General features: G+C 41.6%; 1 protein-coding gene across 1 annotated transcript in view; it reads right to left on the bottom strand.

Moving 5' to 3' along the window:
• LOC136857514 (aminopeptidase N) overlaps positions 1-18,863 on the bottom strand; it is a 178,315-nt gene that overhangs the window by 119,112 nt on the left and 40,340 nt on the right. The window contains exons 3-4 of the mRNA XM_067136225.2: positions 6,612-6,776; positions 1,818-2,461 (exon numbers count right to left, since the gene is read on the bottom strand). Of these exons, the coding sequence (XP_066992326.2) occupies positions 1,818-2,461; positions 6,612-6,776 (809 nt within the window). The remainder of the gene's footprint in view (positions 1-1,817; positions 2,462-6,611; positions 6,777-18,863) is intronic.

Raw genomic sequence — 18,863 nt, 5'->3', positions numbered from 1 at the left:
GCATTTTATTTACCCCAGAACCTCTTTGTACACCACGTTTGTGGCATTGCCTTTTGGGGCTAAGATGACCAGGATACTGGCAGAGCTAAATCTGCAACATGCGACAGGGAACTCTACATGTGAGAAACAGTCCTCTCTTAAGTCGAAAGAAATGAAGGGTTTGTTTTAAAGGAGATTCCAAATACCAATTTTCACGTCTGTAACATGTAAAGTTTATGAGATATACTGTAGATATACTCATTTTAAAAACTACCCCAATCATTGGCTCAGTGGTCAGCGTTGATGCCTTCGGTTCACAGGGTTCCGGCTCCGATTCCGTGCTGAGTCCGGGAATTAAATCGCGTGTGATTAATTCTTCTGGCTCGAGGACAGGTTGTTTGTGTTTGTCCCAATACTCTCGTCTTCATATTCACTCAACACACCACATTACCAACCAAAACAGGAACACGCAATAGCAATTACATCCCTGCACATAGCGTTGGCGACAGGAAGCGCATCGAGCCGTAAAACATGGTCAAATCCACATTTACGACAAGTTCGCACCCGCGACCCCACAGGTGTGGGAAAAGTTGTAGAAGAAGAAGAAGATATTTTAAAAATTCACCTGCTTTTTTATTATTTCACCCCCTTGAGTGTACTTTCCAAAAAATGTGTTCATTTATTCTTAAAGGAGATTCCAGGTACCAATTTTAACGTCTGTAACATCTTCAGTTTCTGAGATATATGTATCTTCATATAAATAATTCAAATCCTTTCTCACTTCTTTTCACCCCCTCCCCCCAATCACTCTTAAGTGGATTTTCTGAAAACAAAACTATGTTCTTTTATTCTTAAAGGAGATTCTAAATACCAGTCTTCATGTCTGTAGCATGTTAGACTTTTGTAATATATTGTAGATAATCTCGCTGCTGTATAATCTTGGAGCTGACGTTGCCATGGTCACGGCTGTTCATTTCTTTATCCGATTCCTAGAGCAAGTGTGCTGCCAATATCTCCATAACTGTTGGTTTTAGGGCCTTAAAACATGGGTTTCGGGCCCGTAGGCCTTACCGAGTTTTGTTCCTTGCGTCAAGGGCCTTAAATTGAGCGTTGTCTCGTCCTTGTACGGCAAATTTGATATTTCGCCTATATTAGCCTAGTATTTTTATATCACTCCCGTGACCCCGCCCCCTAGAATTGTTTTGAAAATAAAATACAGCCCATGCCTCTCAGGGATAATGAATATTTACATTAGCAAAACAATTTTTAGAATCGGTCCAGTAGTTCCTGAGATTACCCATTACATACAAACTTACATATTTATTTCTGGTTACTTTCCTAGTATACCTGTAGTGCGCAAGGCATATTTAAATCAATCAGTGCAATTGGTTTTCAAAAATTCCAAAATGTTTGCAAGTAACACTCTTGTTTTTAATTTTCTCAAGAAGTGTTATTTTGGACTTACCTTGTTTTTGCACCAATGCCCTCAATTTCTAATCGATACAATAATTGTTAAAAGCATGGTTAGAATTCCGAATCTCTCCGTAGTGTTCATATGGTGTGAGGGCATATCATGCTGTTGATGGTGATTAGTTTGGGACAGTTGTATATAGTTTTCTCAAGAGTACTCATATATATCCATAGACGTCGAAGTACAACTCATGGTTTTTAAGGAAATAATACAATACCTGTTTTGATTCCATTCGAATGTTGTATACAATTGGGAAAATGTCACTTTTTTCATTAGATCTATTGATAGTCCAGACTTATGTAATAGTGTGATAGAAAACAAAAGTGAGAAAATGTGAACAAACGTCTTTAATAAGGGTTGTACGTACCTTTACTGTAGGTAAGACCGGAGAACATGGCGCTCACTTCAGCAGGGGTGTAGCACTCGGAGGTGAGAGCGTGTGCCGAGGGAAGGGCATCGGTCCCGAAGATGGACTGGTGTTCATTTACTACGAACTGTTCCATGAGACGCCAGTCCGTCTCCACCTTACTAGCAGAGTAGTACTGGAAGTAACGGGCGAAACCTTCGTTGAGCCACGTGGAGTTCCACCACTCCGTGGTGACGAGGTTCCCGAACCACATGTGAACAATCTCATGACCTATGACGGTAGCTACTCTCTGCTTGTTGGACGCAGTGTTGACTGCAGATTGGAAGAGCAGAGCTGTTTCTCTGTACGTGATGAGTCCCCAGTTTTCCATGGCGCCCGCTGAGAAGTCGGGCAGAGCCACCTGGTCCACCTTGTCGAGCCCAGAGTGGCTGTAGGGGACGTTGGTGAACTCCTCCATGGCATTAACAATAGAAGGACTGATGTCCACGCTGTACTTAGTTCCACTGACAGCATTACTGCGAGCCCAGGAGCGGAATAGGATGCCATCGCTTGTGGTGAACAGGTATTCGAAGTCGGAGACAATGAAGGCCACAAGGTATGTAGACATTACTGGCGTTTCCTCAAAGGCAACATCTCGCCTTGTACTAAGGAAGAGAGGAAAATGTAAAAAAGTTATAACCACGTACTAAAAAAATACAACATTTCAGTTCCTAAATCGATGGCCTAGATTGAATACCTCGTATCTCACGAAGTTCTTCCTGTCCATTATTTCCCTTAAGACTGGTCACGCCTTCCACCCACATTTGGGTATGCAGTCCATCAGAACAATGTTCGTTTGGTTTATTTTGCTATGCTTACGAGTAAAGGAAAATGAACCTTATAAATATTATACTCTAGTAGTTAGTAAATACGTCACGCAAACATACTTTCTTATAGTACGGTACGGTAAGGTTCATTTTCCTTCACACATCTACATAAGAAAAAAAAGAACACAACGGACATTGTTCTGATGGACTGCATATCCATGTGTGGCTAGGAGGCGTAACCAATCTTAAGGGAAATAATGGATAGGAAGAACTTTGTGAGATACGAGGTATTCAATCTAGGCCATCGAAATGTGGCTGCTAGTGCAATCAGGACAAGGATTTTTATGATTTATGGGGTGCAGAAGAACAGGCGATAAAGGAAATCAAGGAGGAATTTGGAATGGGAATCAAAGTTCAAGAAGAGGAAATCAAAACCTTGAGATTTGCCGATGATATTGTTATTTTATCTGACTCTGCAACAGATCTGGAGAAATTGCTGAACGGTATGGAGAGAGTCTTGGAGAAGGAATACGAGATGAAAATAAATAAGTCCAAAATGAAAGTAATGGAGTGCAGTCGAAGAAAGGCAGGCGATGCAGGAAATATTAGATTAGGAAATTAAGTCTTAAACGAAGTAGATGAATATTGTTACTTGGGTAGTAAAATAACTAATGATGGCAGAAGTGAGGAGGACATAAGATGCAGACTAGCACAAGCAAGGAAGTCCTTTCCTAAGAAGAGAACTTTTCACCTCGAACATTGATATAGGAATTAGAAAGACGCTTTTGAAGACTTTCGACCGGAGCGTGACATTGTATGGAAGTGACACATGGACGATAACTAGCTCAGAAAGGAAAAGATTAGAAGCGTTTTAATGTGGTATTACAGAAGAATGCTAAAGGTGAGATGGGTAGATCGATTCACGAATGGAAAGATACTGAATCGAATTGGTGAGAGGAGATCGATTTGACGAGAAGAAGGGATAGGATGGTAGGAGACGTCTTAAGACATCCAGAACTTGTACAGTTGGTTTTTGAGGGAAGTGTAGGTGGTAAGAACGGTAGGGGTAGACCAAGATACGAATATGACAAGCAGATTAGAGCAGATGTAGGATGTAGTAGTTATGTTGAAATGTGAAGGTTAGCAGGGGATAGGGTGGCATGGATGGCTGTATCAAACCAGTCTATGGACTGATGACTCAAATAACAACAGAATTCAATTAGTGCAAACGATTTTCATATTTCATAATATTTTTGGTAAAATTTTCATATTTCATGAAAATGTGATAGTTCATATATTGTAAGATTTACACATTTATGCTTTTAAAAAATCATTAATTTACAAGCATGTTCCATTACATCAGACGTAATACTACATGCTCTGTATGAAACTGCAAAACATTGTTTGCATGGACAAACTTACATAATTACCGTGCATAATTAATTATATTTTAATTAACAATACAAACTCCGATATAACACTCTAGAAACTGTCTCAATCTATTATTTACATACGCTAACATTTAATAACTGTCTATATCAACCGAATTTAAGCAGAAAACAATTTCTTTCGTAAAATACATCATTAATTTAACTTTATCAAATGCCAGTTTTCCATACTTATTTATCTTTTATTATTTAATAATTGCCTCTTTCCTATTTTTCACACCTAAATAATATATGATCAACCGTTTGATCCTCTGTTCCACATGTACAAAGAACTATTTTTAATTTTAAATCGATAGAAATATGAGATTATTTTCCCATGGCCTGTTAATAAAGTCGTTATTTTCCCGGTTAATGGGAACTTGAATTTTAGCCTGTCCTTTACACTTGGAAAAAAAATTATTTTGTCACTGTACCATTCGTTGCGTTATTCCTTTCGTTTTCCCACTGTTTGCAGTTCACTTAAGACAACGCTGGCTGGTTTACGGTGATAACTCACTGGTCGATTCCTGTTTCCTGCTGCTTCTTTCGCTAGATTAGCCGCAATTTCGTTAGCAATGCATTTATTAAGTGCTTTAATACAAACCTGCATTAGTGACATCCATTATTGGCAGGGTAATTCTGTTTTAAATATCATTTACCGAAGTGCGGGTGCTATAATTCCGTGTATCTATCCGCAGTAGTTATTTGAACATTGCTCTTTTTCATCAATGTGAATGTTGTGTTGGGAGCTGTTGAACATTTCGGTGTGGGAGACATTGGTCGCTAAATTGTATTCTATTGCTTGCAATCGTTGCAATATTATAATTTTGAAGCAACTAGTGTTTTTCATGATTGCTTCTGTTCTCACATGTTTATTAGAAAATAGAAATTGCTGGCGCATCTGACGCCCTCTCTCACGACAGCTCCTTTTACAGTATAGCGTACACGGGTCTCATGCGGCATCACTGACGTGTTGCTGTCCAGCGCCATCTGTTGCTCTGTTTGTGCACTCGTTGTTGGTGTCAATAAATCCCCATGTCATGTCAAGCATGTGTGGCCCTTTGTACCTGACCTGTTGCTGTTCAGCGCCATCTGTTAGTTATTTTTGTACTTTATTTTGGTGTCAATAAAAACCCATATCATGCCATCATGTGTGTCAATTATTACCTCTCTACCTCCAATATTCTGTAAAGTAGTGGACGTAAAATATTAACGGACATTTGGGACGTCTACTGTATAAATATATGCATTTTTTGCCAAGTTTTCAAATTGAAAATTTCATTTTTTTTAAATAGGCATGAAATTAAAAACACCTGCGAGCATTATCTCATTAATATCTTAGAAATCATCAAAAAAATTACAAGGTCCAGGACCTCGGCGTTGCTGAAAAAAGGTACGTCAATGTGACCAAAATCAAAAACATTTAATCTAAATTAACTGGTTAATGTGTACAGCTAAGAACAATGTATTTTCAATCATTGTGCAATGCTTCATGTTCTAAATATTGTCCAAGTTACAGAGAATTCAGGAAATTACATTTTTGTACACGCCTCGCCTTACGGCGGGACCAACGCCTTTGACCGACCAAAAATGCGACTTTTAAATTCATTTTTTATTTAAACTTAAACTTGTCTCTTCATAACAGTGCGAATGTTTTGTTAATATCTCCAACACGTTAGGAGTTATGATCAAAATGTGAAGCCCTGTAAGTTTTTTGCTCGTTTCTTGTAACTTTCGTTTTTCGGAACCGTTTTCCTGACAACTGGCAACTCTCAAAATTTTTAAGAAATTAAGATGAAATTTTGCATGCTCTTATATTTCATGGAGAGGAAGAAGAACAACTAGAATTATTGATCTAGCTTCATTGATTAAGTTAAAAAATATTCTCAAATGAAGATTAATGAAAAAATTCACTACTTAAAAATAACGTTATGGCAAATATCATTTTACATTTGATGGGCTTCACAAATTTTAATAGCCGGGTTGAGTGGCTCAGACGGTTGAGGCGCAGGCAGTTTCGATCCTGGCTCAGTAGGGTGGCATTTGAAGGTGTTTCAAATACGTCAGCCTCATGCGGACAGATTCGCCCGCACGTAAATGCCGCGGGACTAAATTCTGGCACGTCGGAGTCTCCGAAAACCGTAAATGTAGTTAGTGGGGCGTAAAAACAATAACATTATTATTACTATGACATTATTTATCATAATAAAAATCATAGAAACATTTTCATGTATTTCGGAAGATAGTGGCCATGATAGACCGCCATTTTAAACAATTAAACTTTTAATACGTAGGCGTGTTATTAAGGAATAATGTGTTTGTCATACTGAGCTTCCTTTTAGTATTCATTTCCATTGCTGAGGAAAAAAATATGTTTAATACACCCCATTTTTCTGTGTTCAAAGATATAGGTCCCCCCTTAAGTAACCCTCAATTTTATCATATCTTAATAACTGTGTTGTCGTTCATCCACCGGTGTGGTACGGGTAAACGAGCGTTGACTGTAACGCTGGAGTATTGCACACAGAACTCCTACAAGGAACTATAACGTTACTACTCACCTGATGTCAGATTCACCATAGTCCACATCCAGAGTGTTGCTAAGGCTGTGATATCCAGCTGGTGTGTCGATGGTGATGGCGAACTTCGCTTTGTATCTCGGCTCATCAAAGCAGGGGAAGGCTTTTCGAGCGTGAGTAGGCTGGAACTGTGTGGCTGCAATGTTCCTGAAAGCAGAGCACATCCCATAGTAATAGACATGGTAATAAAGCTTTTGCCGCATCTTCAAAAGAAAATCTCCTCTGTTCACGAGGAAGACTTCTTTAATAATAACACGAGCAAGGTTCTATGTAAAACGTAAAGAATTTCACCTGTTTCCTTGACGCGGCGAAAGCCGAAGAGTTGTATTATTCATGTCTAAAGGCCCCCATACACGATCAAGCAATTTGAGCAACAAAGCGTTCTCCACAAGCATTTTGATGCTGTATGGCACGGATTGACTAGTTGCACAACTGTTTGAAACAAATCGGGAGAGACCAAAATAATTTGCGCAACACTCTCTGCTTGATAAGCGGCTTGAACTTCAATGGCAGTTGACCGTTTGAAGACCTTTCCTGTATGGCGTCAACAAGAACGTTAATAAAGAATTATGACGAGAATTCATATCAGATTATCGCGCTCAACTGTGGAAAGTGAAGAGTGAGGTGTATAAAAATAGGAATATGAAGGATGCGGCGTTTGAGAAACTCGTAGAGAAGATGAAGGTGATTGATCCCGAAGCAGGTAGGGCCCTAGTGCGTACCACAATTAATACCCTTCGTACTTCGTACCGGAGATAACTTAAGGAAATGAATAGCAGCAACGCAAATTCCGATGCAGGAAGTGAAGATGTGTATGTACCCAATTTATGGTATTTCACCGATATAGATTGTCTGAGGGACCAGGTGACTCAAATGTAGGGAACATCCACAATGGGGGATATCAGTGAAGATGACAAGGAAATGGAGGAAACTAATGAAAATGTAAATATTTAAATTTCACAAATGAACTGAGGTTTGCACAAACCATTGAAATGTGTATGTACCAAAGTTTGCACAAACAGGAAGTTGCACAAACCCTTGTTGAGCAAAGTACTTGGTCGTGTATGGGGGCCTTAAGACAGGTCAGGTTTAGGCAGACCGGATGTCCTGGTTCTTCCGGGAAAGTGCCAGTTTTCACACAGTAATTGCACTAGCATCTCCTTCCTTCCTGTCCAACTATGTCTTATGGCGACGATGGGATAGGAAAGGCGAAGGAGTTGGAAAGAAGTGGCCGTGGCCTTAATTAAGATACAGCCTGGTGATAAAATGGGAAACCACGGAAAACCATCTTCAGGGCTGCCGACAGTGGTATTCGAACCCACTATCTCCCGGATACAAGCTCACAGCCACGCGTCTCTAACCGCACGGCCAACTCGCCCGGTAAAGCATATTTTCTTTTTTCGCTAGAATTGTAAACCTACGTGTGTAATACCAGGTAAGTAGAGTTGTGGGATGTTCGAATAATGCATTTAATAACGTAGTTGGTGTTAAATGACGAACAAAGCATTTTACTAAGACGCTCTTATTTCATCCACTTCGTATGTATAGAATGCGATTAGGATGTATATAAGAAGCAAGAAAACCCACAAGGACTCCTCAGGAAAGGAAAACAACGTTTCATCCTCTATAAAGATAAGTTCATTTGAAATGGAAGGACATTTTGTTGTCAACCTAACCTAATGTAACCTTATGTTGTCACGACTTTGGTAATACTCGGACACTCGCGGCACTAAAAGCCACATGCCATTTCATTTTTCATTATTATTATTATTATTATGATTATTATTATTATTATTATTATTATTATTATTAATTGTGGTTACGCCGGCCACGCAGTGTAGGGGTGGCGTACCTGCTTCTTACAAGGCCGCCCCGGGTTCGATTCCCGTCCAGGCCAGGGATGTTTAACTGGATCTGAGAGCTGTTTCGATGTCCATTCAGTCTACGCGATTACAATTGAGGAGCTATCTGAAGGTGAGATAGCGGCCGCGGTCTAGAAAGCCGAGAACAACGGCTAAGAGATTCGTCGTGCTGACCACACGACACCTCGTAATCTGCAGGCCTTCGGGATGAGTAGCGGTCGCTTGGTAGGCCATGGTCCTTCGGAGCTGTTGCGCCATGGGGTTTGGCTTGATTAAATGTGGTTACCGATTATATTTTGCAATGTGCACAAATTCTGATATGCCAGTGTATAAAATACCTACAGTAGCTAGCTAATGTGTTCTTACAAATTTCGTTTTTGCAAGTAAGAAAATTACTGCATTTGCAAAATAAATGATATGTTGATTGATGAGTTGGATTTTCAGAGCCAAATCTAATACATACTACAAAATATCCTTAAGAATTAATAGTAAGATGATAAGATTGTGGCGATAATCGAGTTAATACCTGGTTCATTGATATAATGTCTTCTTATCAAATCAAATAATCTCCAAATAATCTTCCAAATTAGTCTTCAGTAAAAATTTCTTATCGTTGTATTAAGTGGTCTTACATAATAATCTCTCTTATTATGGGTGAGTACATTGAAGCTAATCTGAGAGGTCATTATGAGAATTATCTCATGCTTCAAGCACTTCGATCCGCATGTGTCTTCATCGTCATCTGTTGAATAATACCTACATATTTTCCAGAAATATTCTTGTGGATAATATTCCTGATGACCTTAGCGTGAAGCATGCGTCCACACAAATTTCACTGAATGCATGGAGGATTGTGTACGGAAGTTAATCTTGACGGAGCATAAGTGTTCGACGCTTGGCCTCTTTACCAGTGCGTTTACATGCAGGATTCAAAAGGATTTGAATACACTTTTCGTGTACAAAACGTAGACTGGGATTCAGTCCGGACTGAATCTCAAATTCGATACGGTACAATCTGGGATCGTTTCGTACTCAGTTCGACTTGAGTTCCATGCAGTGCGGGCCACGTTGAGATACACTGACTGACAGAGCAAATGCAACACCAAGAAGGAGTGGTCAGAACTTTATGCCAATTGCAGGGTAGACTGACGTCACTGAGGTATGCTCATGATGTGAAATGCGCCGCTGTGCTGCGCACGTAGCGAACGATAAATGGGACACGGCGTTGGCGAATGGCCCACTTCGTACCGTGATTTCTCAGCCGACAGTCATTGTAGAACGTGTTGTCGTGTGCCACAGGACACGTGTATAGCTAAGAATGCCAGGCCGCCGTCAACGGGGGCATTTCCAGCAGACAGACGACTTTACGAGGGGTATGGTGATCGGGCTGAGAAGGGCAGGTTGGTCGCTTCGTCAAATCGCAGCCGATACCCATAGGGATGTGTCCACGGTGCAGCGCCTGTGGCGAAGATGGTTGGCGCAGGGACATGTGGCACGTGCGAGGGGTCCAGGCGCAGCCCGAGTGACGTCAGCACGCGAGGATCGGCGCATCCGCCGCCAAGCGGTGGCAGCCCCGCACGCCACGTCAACCGCCATTCTTCAGCATGTGCAAGACACCCTGGCTGTTCCAATATCGACCAGAACAATTTCCCGTCGATTGGTTGAAGGGGGCCTGCACTCCCGGCGTCCGCTCAGAAGACTACCATTGACTCCACAGCATAGACGTGCACGCCTGGCATGGTGCCGGGCTAGAGCGACTTGGATGAGGGAATGGCGGAACGTCGTGTTCTCCGATGAGTCACGCTTCTGTTCTGTCAGTGATAGTCACCGCAGACGAGTGTGGCGTCGGCGTGGAGAAAGGTCAAATCCGGCAGTAACTGTGGAGCGCCCTACCGCTAGACAACGCGGCATCATGGTTTGGGGCGCTATTGCGTATGATTCCACGTCACCTCTAGTGCGTATTCAAGGCACGTTAAATGCCCACCGCTACGTGCAGCATGTGCTGCGGCCGGTGGCACTCCCGTACCTTCAGGGGCTGCCCAATGCTCTGTTTCAGCAGGATAATGCCCGCCCACACACTGCTCGCATCTCCCAACGGGCTCTACGAGATGTACAGATGCTTCCGTGGCCAGCGTACTCTCCGGATCTCTCACCAATCGAACACGTGTGGGATCTCATTGGACGCCGTTTGCAAACTCTGCCCCAGCCTCGTACGGACGACCAACTGTGGCAAATGGTTGACAGAGAATGGAGAACCATCCCTCAGGACACCATCCGCACTCTTATTGACTCTGTACCTCGACGTGTTTCTGCGAGCATCGCCGCTCGCGGTGGTCCTACATCCTACTGAGTCGATGCCGTGCGCATTGTATAACCTGCATATCGGTTTGAAATAAACATCAATTATTCGTCCGTGCCGTCTCTGTTTTTTCCCCAACTTTCATCCCTTTCGAACCACTCCTTCTTGGTGTTGCATTTGCTCTGTCAGTCAGTGTATGTATCAAGAGACTGTCTCATGAAATGCGTATCTGATACCAGTTCAATCGTGTGTAGCGTTGTCACAAATGGCCTCACGTGGTATCACATCTCTCACTCTGAACAAGAGATCTTGAGACCGATACAAGTCTCAGGGTCGGTTTCATCAAACTCCGTTAATGATTTAACGTCACGTTAAACTGATCTAAAATGCTGGGGCTTTATCTTAATATGTCGGTGCGACGTAAAGCAAAATAGCACACCAACTGCTCTAACGGAATGTGGCTGTTTAATCAACCTTCGTTAACGCTAACGCACCGTTAAACTCTCTGTTCATTTTAACGTAGCACCCTTGTCTCGTTAAAATGGTTAATATCGTGTTAAAATAAAAAAATCACTGGAAGAGATTTTGTGTTTTGTGGTCAGGTACTCTATAGATTACCTTCAAAATGCTGAGAGACAGGAAGTATCACAGAGAAGAAATGACATACTTGAACTAAGAGATGTGCGTTCTTTGGTTATCTAAATCTGTCGCGAAGAAAGTACTAGAAGTGATAGAAGATATGTTGGAATACAGGACGAAATTCACACCAGTTTTCAGTGCGGCAAATGCTGATTGTACTAAGATGTTATGCAACGGGGTCATTCATTGTTTTGTAACTGTAGAAGAGCGATATGTTTTAAAACTAATATTCCATTAAATTATTCATATATAAGAAAGATTGATTTGAAATATAAATTCAAAGGAAGAGAGATCATAATAACATGTTGCCTACTCCATGTAAAATCCTGGTAGGTATAGTTAATAATATTACTGTGCTAATTTAATTATTAATGATATGTCCAGTTAATAATACTCATCTAAAACCTCTGAATGGTAATAAGAAAGAGATATCGCACACAATAACAAGAATGCTTTAAAACCAAGGCATCATTTCATATAGCGACATTAATATATCATGCTAAAGAAATTATGGTGGCTTGACATGACATTCTGTATCACAGCCGTCATAATTACGAAGAGGTCGCCGATTAATACACTGACTGACAGAGCAAATGCAACACCAAGAAGGAGTGGTTCGAAAGGGATGAAAGTTGGGGAAAAAAACAGAGACGGCACGGACGAATAATTGATGTTTATTTCAAACCGATATGCAGGTTATACAATGCGCACGGCATCGACTCAGTAGGATGTAGGACCACCGCGAGCGGCGATGCTCGCAGAAACACGTCGAGGTACAGAGTCAATAAGAGTGCGGATGGTGTCCTGAGGGATGGTTCTCCATTCTCTGTCAACCATTTGCCACAGTTGGTCGTCCGTACGAGGCTGGGGCAGAGTTTGCAAACGGCGTCCAATGAGATCCCACACGTGTTCGATTGGTGAGAGATCCGGAGAGTACGCTGGCCACGGAAGCATCTGTACATCTCGTAGAGCCCGTTGGGAGATGCGAGCAGTGTGTGGGCGGGCATTATCCTGCTGAAACAGAGCATTGGGCAGCCCCTGAAGGTACGGGAGTGCCACCGGCCGCAGCACATGCTGCACGTAGCGGTGGGCATTTAACGTGCCTTGAATACGCACTAGAGGTGACGTGGAATCATACGCAATAGCGCCCCAAACCATGATGCCGCGTTGTCTAGCGGTAGGGCGCTCCACAGTTACTGCCGGATTTGACCTTTCTCCACGCCGACGCCACACTCGTCTGCGGTGACTATCACTGACAGAACAGAAGCGTGACTCATCGGAGAACACGACGTTCCGCCATTCCCTCATCCAAGTCGCTCTAGCCCGGCACCATGCCAGGCGTGCACGTCTATGCTGTGGAGTCAATGGTAGTCTTCTGAGCGGACACCGGGCGTGCAGGCCTCCTTCAACCGATCGACGGGAAATTGTTCTGGTCGATATTGGAACAGCCAGGGTGTCTTGCACATGCTGAAGAATGGCGGTTGACGTGGCGTGCGGGGCTGCCACCGCTTGGCGGCGGATGCGCCGATCCTCGCGTGCTGACGTCACTCGGGCTGCGCCTGGACCCCTCGCATGTGCCACATGTCCCTGCGCCAACCATCTTCGCCACAGGCGCTGCACCGTGGACACATCCCTATGGGTATCGGCTGCGATTTGACGAAGCGACCAACCTGCCCTTCTCAGCCCGATCACCATACCCCTCGTAAAGTCGTCTGTCTGCTGGAAATGCCTCCGTTGACGGCGGCCTGGCATTCTTAGCTATACACGTGTCCTGTGGCACACGACAACACGTTCTACAATGACTGTCGGCTGAGAAATCACGGTACGAAGTGGGCCATTCGCCAACGCCGTGTCCCATTTATCGTTCGCTACGTGCGCAGCACAGCGGCGCATTTCACATCATGAGCATACCTCAGTGACGTCAGTCTACCCTGCAATTGGCATAAAGTTCTGACCACTCCTTCTTGGTGTTGCATTTGCTCTGTCAGTCAGTGTATAATAATCTTCGAAGTCAGCTATTTAAATGCTGGAATACACATACCACCGCCTGTCTTGGACCGCTCCAACTCGTTCTTCGAATAATCCTTCTTTTGCGCTTCTTGTTAGGTTGTCGGACAGGTATTATATTTATTCTGCTGACCACTTTGTCACATTCAAGTGACTATTGAATTCATTTACTAATTAATTCCACGCCTTTCTTTTGCCTTTAGAGATTTACCTTCCGTCTTTTTAGATTATATAGCGCTTATACATATTTTCGGAAGTAAATTGACAATTTTTTCTCCAGTGAAGTAAAATTTCTGCACCGAATTTCTTTTCCGTTCCCTTCCATTACGATTATTTATTCAATGAAAATCTACGAACTGGTAAATTACCTAAGTTGTTAAAACAAGCCAAAGTAATTGCAGTCTTGAAATCAGGAAAGGAAGGAACTGATGCTTCACATTGTAGACCAATTTCACTCCTTAGCATAGTCTACAAGATGCTCGAAAGAATGATACTTAACCGTATCCAGAAAGAGTCATCCCAGTTGAACAAGGGGATTTAAGAAAGAATCGTAGTTGTTGTGATCAGGTGTTAACATTGACAACACAAATTGAAGCAGGATTCCAGAAAAGACTGAAGACTGCTGTAGCTTTTGTCGACCTTACATCAGCCCATGACACGGTCTGGAGAGAGGGACTGTTTCTCAAGTTTGTTCAGTCATACCCTGACAGAAGCTAGCATGCTTACTAAACATGTTATCCAACCGTCGACTTGCTGCTTTTCTGAACGGTGAAAGAAGCAGGTGGAGATCTCTAAATAATGGTTTACCCCAAGGGTCAATATTATCTCCCATTCTATTCAATCTTTACATCCATGACCTGCTAAGAACGACTTCAAACAAGATACAGTTTGCAGACGATGTAGCTTTAATTACTCAGAGTACGGATTTGGCACACTGTGAGGATGTACTTACAGAGGACCTAGATACCATGTGTGACTATTTTCACAAATGGAGACTCCAGCCAAATCCTAGTAAACCGGAAGTATCAGCATTCCACTTGCATAACATGGAGGCTAATCGGAAGCTACTTGTGGTCTTTAACGGAACAGTAGTCTCCCACAACTTCTTCCCAAAATATCTGGGTGTCACATTGGATCGATCCTTGTCGTTCAAACAGCATTGCTTGAATCTGTCAAAGACACTGAGTACAAGAGTAAATCTGCTGCAAAAACTAGCGGGCAGCAACTGGGGTGCAGATGCAAACACTCTTCGCACTGCTTCACTTTCTCTAGTATACTCGGCTGGTGAGTACTGCGCTCCTGTGTGGAAAAACAGCGTACATTCGAGCAAGATTGACGTACACCTCAATGAAACCATGAGAGTTGTTACTGGTACAGTGAGGTCCACTGCTACTCAGTGGCTGCCTGTTTTAGCAAACATTGCTCCTCCAGATCTGAGGAGAAAAGCAGCGAAAGTACAGTTGCTCAAGAAGACCTTTGCACACACGAACTCACTCTTGTTCAATGCCTTACGAGATCCACCTGTGATGAGGTTAAAATCCCGGAATCCACTCTGGACTGATCTACACTCCTATGAAAAATTCAGTGTAACAGGAGAATGGAGACAGCGATGGGAACAAGGGAACAATGTCTACCCACCAACGCCTTTATGATTAAAGACCCAACGAAGAAAGTGCCAGGTTTCGATCTTCCTGGTGGTCAAAACTCAACCGTTTCAGAATAGGCCACGGCAGGTGCCGATATATGATGAAAAAGTGGGGATATTGTGGAAGTGCAGCGTGTGAGTGTGGTGCTGAGAAGCAGACATTGCTTCATGTTGTTGAGAGCTGTCCACTGTCAGCATTTAAGGATGGTTTACGGGCTCTTCATGAATTGACACCAAGTGCAGTGGAGTGGTTGTCGAAGCTGGACATTCTAGTTTAATTACTTCTATATATTCATTTATATGTTCATTGTATATTTTTACACATTATGCTTGTAAATGCCATACGATAATAATAATAATAATAATAATAATAATAATAATAATAATAATAATAATAATAATAATAATAATAATAATAATAATAATAATAACATTTCTCCTGTGCATGGTCTAACTAGCTATCTCTTTCTATCACCAAGTAAGTTCACTTTGAAATGGAACCTCTTATTCCGCGCAAAAAAGCTTACAGGATAAAGATGACAAATTAATAACTTTATTCCCGCCACCGTTCAGAAGAGCGAAATAATGTTACTGCTACACACCGCTCGTTAACGCCACGTTAGTCAACGAGATTGTTATAGTGTTCGATGAAACGCGATTTCCTTAACACCGCGTTGAAATCTTAGCAAGGTGTCAACTAACGCTCCGTTATCGGATATTTAACAGTGATTGATGAAACTGGCCTTCAGCCGGTTTCCACGTTATTGTAGTGATGTTTCTATTGAAATTTGGTTTTAAAACTAATATGATATATTAGGACATGTCGATCGTATTGTGTGCCTGGATGTAATTCATATTAAAGCACATGCATCAAGTGTACTCGTCGTGATGATTTCCTAGTTACAAATAATTCATTAGGGTGCATTAAGACATTCGAGGATAAATTTGTCATTAGAGAGGGTGTTTCTAATAAATTTCTTGAACGAGGTAGAACGACAGTCCAAGATATACAAACATAATGCAAAATATACAAATACACAAGTTGGTGACAGCATCAGGACTTCACTTTTATATTTTAATGTCAAAACTTTTTATCCATGTAATCACTTCCGGTGTTGCTTCAAAGAATTCCTCCGCAGAACCAGGAAACGCACGTAGAGGGAACTCTAGAACTATGTGCTTGATAGACTGCACACGCTGGTTTTCTTGATTTCAGCCCAGTTGTAGTGCGCTGCTTTATATCTTGATGTATAGGAAGGGCCTCATTCTTCACTATTCTGCACCATAAGCTAGTAAGTGCTTGTTGTCTCCTTATATGAGGGGGAGAGATATTGCAGAGGACAGGTAGCCATTGCACTGGAGTTGAGTACAGCGTACCAGATACAATACGCATGGCCTGGCGAAGTTGGAAATCAATTAGATTGTAGTGAGAGCTATTTAACCATATTCCGGCACAGTACTCAGCTGTAGAATATACCATGGCCAAGGCGGTAGTACGAGTATTGGCGTCAGCTCCCCATGTAGTTCCAGATAACTTGCTCAGCAGGTTATTCCGGGTCTTAAGTTTGGCGGCTGTATTTCTATGTGACTTCGATACGTCAGTGATCTGTCTAATGTTACACCTAGGTATTTTGGTATACTATTGTATTTCAAAAGTTGATTCCTGAACCATATACTAGGTTGATAAGTAGCTTCTAAGTTGTTGAGATGGATTGCGGCTACTTCCGTCTTCGAAGGACTTGGTTGAAGTCTCCACTTCCTAAAATATTCATCCATTACCCGTAGATCTTCAGACAGTATATCCTCAGCCTCCTTGAAAGTAGATCTCTGTACTGTGAGGTTTATATCATCCGCATAAATGAATTTTCTGGAATATCACGGATGTACAAATTGAACAGTATAGGGGCTAAGACAGAACCCTGCGGTAAGCCGTTATTCAATTTGTGAAGTTTACTCCTGGAATTTTCAGAGAATACCTGGAATAATCGATTACTCAATACATCATCAATGAGAGTAATCACCATAAGACAAGGTACAATCGATAACGTCGCGATTTTCTTTAGGTGACTCAGAATAAACATGTTTACATTTATAAATTATTCCCAAAATCCACGCTCTGCTCATGGCCACTTTTCAAAGAAATACTCATGACGATACACGCGATACCTCCCTACACACGTTTCCTAATCAAACCAAACCAACAGAAAGAACTATACTGATGCTTCGTGCATACTCACGTGTATATTTGAACAAACTGAACGCGGCGCCATTTTAGCTAATATCGATAGCTGCATTAAGATCTGATATATTGTAGTTGGTCTTGCTCAGACCTCAGTGCTATTCTCGATCGTTCGAAGATGACTAATCGAGTAGCTGAGACTAAGGAATGAAAGATTCATTCAACAAGACAACGACCCTAAACATATCTTTGCAATAGTGAAACAATGGCTGCTTTAAAATGTTCCCAAACAATTTTATTCACTTCCCGATCCCCGACATTAACCCTATTCAACACCTTTGGGAAGAACTCCGTACGCGGTTTAGGAGGTATTCTATCAAGAAGGAGAATGATTTGAAACTTGCTATAAGAACAGAATGGAACAGCATTTCACCAGTCCCCACCAAAAACCCTGTGGAACCGATGCTTCTGCGTTTGTAATCTGTAGTATTGAACGTAATATGAGTATGAAAGCATTGGAAGTGTTTGTTTACTTTTGTTTATGAACATTTTTTCATTTCAGAAATGAACGGTATACGGCATTTAGTTATTGTTGCCATAAAGTATCTACAAGTCTATCACTTCATTTTGAAAGTGCAGACAAGTAAAATTTTCTTTCTCGATTAGACTTACATGAAATTTTGAAGTACACGTAGAACTTTTTTTCCGACTGTACATCGTGATTATTTTGAATTCGCGATGACAAAACGCTAGTGTGCATACATAATTTTAAGAATAATCTGAGGTTAGGGAAGACTTTTTTCTAATTCTAAATGGCGAACTTATTCGCGTTCCTTGAAAAACAAATATTAATTTAGACAGAGGATAGTTGATTATGGTGATGTTCCGTCAGTGTCTATGTGCTTCAAAGCGTCGAGTGATTTAGATGCAAGTGTATTTTAGAAGAATCTGTGCGTGCCTGCGGAAACGTTTGGCTGGATATTGGAGTATAGGAAAACCTATAAGTGTGACAGATGTTACACAGAAGAAATATTAACTTAGAGGGATTTGCTGGATTTGTAATGCAAGGGTTTCAGTACGTATCAGTACCTTCCGATTCATGCGGTGGTTATGTTATGAAGCAGACTACTCGAAATGTAAGGTCATTCTTGTAGGTTAAAGGCATCATTGGTTAGATACAGTAGAGTTCATGCACTCATGTTCATCGATGGGTAAATATCTATTATATCTTCAGTGCATGTTGCTTGATGTTATACGATATCTATTCTAGTAGAATATTTGTAATTCTAATTGATTATATGTGATGGGTAGTTGTTCGCGAAGCGTTTTCTGAAGTAAAACAGTGATTATTCCCTATGATGTTATATTTATTATGTTAAATTACCACCATTGGTATAATATGTAGCTACGTGACATTTTCGTGTTAGCCATTATAAGCAGCCCGACTACTTCGGCCGCCATGATTTCCTTAATGTTACGGTCTGATTATTGGAACCGGTGTTGACTACGGTATGTGTACTGAAATCGATTTCAATCCCCATTCAAACGTAGTTATGTTTATTGCTAGTTTCATTACAACAAATGTTCAAAATAGTCCCCTTCC

The sequence above is a fragment of the Anabrus simplex genome, chromosome 1, assembly GCF_040414725.1.
Source record: "Anabrus simplex isolate iqAnaSimp1 chromosome 1, ASM4041472v1, whole genome shotgun sequence".
NCBI lineage: Eukaryota > Metazoa > Arthropoda > Insecta > Orthoptera > Tettigoniidae > Anabrus > Anabrus simplex.
This window is presented reverse-complemented; position numbering and strand designations above follow the sequence as displayed.